The sequence below is a fragment of the Nyctereutes procyonoides genome, unplaced genomic scaffold (assembly GCF_905146905.1).
Source record: "Nyctereutes procyonoides isolate TBG_1078 unplaced genomic scaffold, NYPRO_anot_genome, whole genome shotgun sequence".
In the NCBI taxonomy this organism is placed as follows: domain Eukaryota; kingdom Metazoa; phylum Chordata; class Mammalia; order Carnivora; family Canidae; genus Nyctereutes; species Nyctereutes procyonoides.
Window position 1 is genome coordinate 41,886,076 of NW_026575140.1, and position 1,129 is coordinate 41,887,204.

The 1,129-nt window shown below is 51.4% G+C and overlaps 1 protein-coding gene across 1 annotated transcript; it reads left to right on the forward strand.

Annotated features, from left to right (window-relative positions):
* Nucleotides 1-252: 252 nt before the first annotated feature.
* Nucleotides 253-875, forward strand: LOC129497525 (ribosomal protein 63, mitochondrial-like). Its single transcript, XM_055306449.1, has one exon. It carries the CDS (start codon nucleotides 297-299, stop codon nucleotides 603-605), a length of 309 nt encoding a protein of 102 aa, XP_055162424.1. The 5' UTR covers nucleotides 253-296; the 3' UTR covers nucleotides 606-875.
* Nucleotides 876-1,129: the final 254 nt, after the last annotated feature.

The window sequence follows — 1,129 nt, forward strand, 5'->3', positions numbered from 1 at the left end:
GTGAGGTCTAGTGGATTAAGACATGGACATCTCGGGATCCCTGGGTGGTGCAGCGGTTTGGCGCCTGCCTTTGGCCCAGGGCGCGATCCTGGAGACCCGGGATCGAATCCCACATCGGGCTCCCGGTGCATGGAGCCTGCTTCTCCCTCTGCCTATGTCTCTGCGCCTCTCTCTCTCTCTCCCTCTGTGACTATCATAAATAAATAAAAATTTAAAAAAAATTAAAAAAAAAAAAGGGGGTCGTGTCCGCTGGCTTGTGGAGGCTGTGGGGTGTGTTGGGGAATGCGGTCGGTGCCATGTTCCTGACGGCTCTGCTCCTCCGCAATCGCATCCCCGGCAGGCAGTGGATCGGGAAGCACCGGCGGCCGCGGGCCGTGTCCTTCCAAGCGAAGCAGAACATGATCCGCCGGCTGGAGATCGAGGCAGAGAACCAGTACTGGCTGAGCACGCCCTACCTGTCGGCGGAGCAGGAGTACGGCCACGCGGCGGAGCGCAGGGCGGCGGCCTTCGAGGCCATCAGGGCGGCCAAAATGGCCAAGTTCCCCCCGCACAGGTTCGTGGCGGACCAGCTCGACCATCTAAACGTCACCAAGAAGTGGGTCTGATCCGGAGCCACAGATTCACAGGGCGGCCACCCACCTCCTGACCCGATTCTGGAACCTCTGAAGAGCGCTCACTTGATAGCTTTTGGTGCAGGCTTAGTGAACAGCAGACATGAGTGTGTGGTCTGCATGTGGGGTGTATGGGGCTCCAAACTCTATAGCCCAGGCTCTGGCGTAGTGTTTCCTTTCCATTACCCTAATAGGAAGATACAGGTATTTCCTAGGCCACAGAAGATACAAAGTGTATTTTGGATGAAAGTCTCAAAAAAACAAAAAAACAAAAAAAACTACGAACTGTGCTTAAGTATGAGATACTTGGTGGAGGCTTACCTTTCTTCAAAAAACAATTGCCTAAACGAAAGTGGGAAAAAATGAGCTTTTTCAGTTAAACATACTCCTAAAAATAGGATTTTCTTTTGGGATTGCTACTAAAAGTAGACATTTACGTGAAGTAAAAGATATTCATCAGAAAAAAAAAAAAAAAAAAAGACATGGACATCTCTGCCACACAAGAGGCTCCAGGCAGA

Excerpts from the sequence above, each read along its gene's own strand:
- LOC129497525 (XM_055306449.1), top strand. The coding sequence starts at position 297 with ATGTTCCTGACGGCTCTGCTCCTCCGCAATCGCATCCCCGGCAGGCAG.